A 2,234-nucleotide genomic window follows, 5' to 3' on the forward strand; every position below is an offset into this window, starting at 1 on the left:
CTATTAACATTAAATCGTCCTCCTCCCATTTTCACCTCAAAATTATGGGGAAGCTGTGCCTCCCCTGCCTCCCCCGACGAGCCGCCACTGTTCATTTTGTTCCCTTGTTTTAATTTAGTCAGTACAACATGGCCACAGTTGAACTAAAACAAGGGAATTAATTAAGTAGTGGGAATGAATTGTTAATTTGTGGCTAAGATATCTTGTAATTTCGCCATGTCATATGCGGACCTCCGTAGCATCAATCAAGAAGGCAGCTATCCCGTAATTCTGATGATCTCAAAATGGCCAAAGATTGTAAAGTGTATCTGCATTTAACTAGTGTGTATGTGCATTTTGTGTTCATCCATTGATGAGCAATTGTTTGCATGCATGTGTATGTGATACAGAGAGTTTGCCAAAGAAAGGGAGCGTGTGGAGAACAGGAGTGAGTTTCTTAAGCTGAAGCGTCAGCAGCAGATAGAGAGAGAGCTGAACGGATATCTGGAGTGGATCTGCAAAGCAGGTAAATGCCATAGAAAGAGCCATTAAATACTCCAGAGAGAAGCTAAAGCCAATAATTCAGATAGTAGCTTGTCTCTTTTGATATGGATGTCTTTACACTTGTGTGTCTCAGTATTAGAATGTGCTGATAACATACAAAATGTTTCATTAAGCATCACAACTTGTCCCCATTTTCCTGACTTTTCCAGTGGTTTGATTTGAATCTTTTTTGATTGTGTACAGAAGAGGTGATTTTGGCTGACGAGGACAATGACCCAGATGACCGGATACCCTTTGACGGTATTTATGTGACCTCCTCCATCCTTCCTTCCTTTTCATCCCCCTCTCTGCCTCTCTTTGCTCCCTCACTGGGACTAGGTGTTGATTTTCCATTGTAAGGAAGAGAGATATCAATAGCGTGTTGGCTTGCTGAGGGGGTGATATTGTATACTTCATGTCCATATGCACAGTTAATGTAGTGTTCATGAGCACGTCTCCATGGGCCGTCCATCTGTAGCAGACATGTGATAGACACACTACACTTCCTAGTTGTCTCATTTAGTCTCCTTTCTGTTCATCTATTTATCGGTTATGTTTTAATATTTTAGGCTGTCTATGAGTATGTTAGAAATTAGTAACTATGGTCTGTTACACTCAGGCTCGCGGAGGAGGCCTACCATCAAGAAGAATAAAACAGACCTGCTCGATGCAGAGGATGGAGATGGAGATATAGGTGCGTTTGAGTTAAACAGAAAACACACAAATTCAGATGTACATTTATATAAGTTGTTGGCTCAAGGTTGATCAATGGGGTATTGCCATAAAAATTACCATAAAAAAGCATGTTAGTTTTTGGTATTCTTTAAAAGGTAACACTTTAGAATAATGGTCCGTTGTTAACAAGTAACTATGCAGGAAGTAATAGGTAGTACTACATTAACACTTAACTTAATACTATTAACTAATAGAGAAGCAAGATTAACTAAGCAGTAAGTAGTAGCAAATTTAGGACAAAGGTAGTTCCTTATTAGATATTTGATAATTATTAAATAAAAATATCCTCATTGAGAACTACTTGTGAACTATGACCAGTTAATAAAGAATAACCAATTAATTACTAATCACAACAGTAACGTCTTAAAAGTGAACAATTGGGTTCTTTGTGGAAACTAATTTATGAATTTGATATCCCCCAAATAAGTCGGCTACATTTTAAAATTGTGACTACTACTCTTACCAAAGGATGGATGTTCAAACTTAAACATAGAATAATAATAAAAATGAAAATTCACTTAAAAATGTTAATAATTAAGAAGTGATGCTGACAAGCTCATGATTGAATTAGTTCACAATTATGATCTCTGCTTCGTGTCAGTTCAGTATCAATGTATCCCACTCCAAAAGACCTACTGGTAAAATATCACTAGTGCTTCACACAAATGTATGACTGTACAGTATGTCAAATATAAAATATGTTAAATAACTTATTAATTTACTTGTGAGTAATTACTGAGGAGTTAACGTGTTTTTCACTTTAAAATAATGGTCCAGATCACTAGTAGTTCCTTAGTAGCACTTTAGCTTTAAAGTGAAAAATACATTAACCTCTTCACTAATTACTCAAGCGTTACCTTGTCAGCCTGTAGGAACTACTAGTGATCTGGACCATTATTTTAAAGTGAAAAACACCTTAACCACTCAGTAATTACTAAGTAATTTAATAAGTTATTTAACATATTTTATATCTGACA

At 36.2% G+C, this 2,234-nt stretch overlaps 1 protein-coding gene across 1 annotated transcript in view; it reads left to right on the forward strand.

Annotated features, from left to right (window-relative positions):
• The window catches only part of LOC107689683 (voltage-dependent P/Q-type calcium channel subunit alpha-1A-like), a 123,098-nt gene that overhangs the window by 46,304 nt on the left and 74,560 nt on the right, over positions 1-2,234 (forward strand). Inside the window, exons 9-11 of the mRNA XM_016487803.1 lie at positions 390-505; positions 727-783; positions 1,142-1,216. Of these exons, the coding sequence (XP_016343289.1) occupies positions 390-505; positions 727-783; positions 1,142-1,216 (248 nt within the window). The remainder of the gene's footprint in view (positions 1-389; positions 506-726; positions 784-1,141; positions 1,217-2,234) is intronic.

Source organism: Sinocyclocheilus anshuiensis, unplaced genomic scaffold, assembly GCF_001515605.1.
Source record: "Sinocyclocheilus anshuiensis isolate Anshui unplaced genomic scaffold, SAMN03320099.WGS_v1.1 scaffold813, whole genome shotgun sequence".
Taxonomy (NCBI): domain Eukaryota; kingdom Metazoa; phylum Chordata; class Actinopteri; order Cypriniformes; family Cyprinidae; genus Sinocyclocheilus; species Sinocyclocheilus anshuiensis.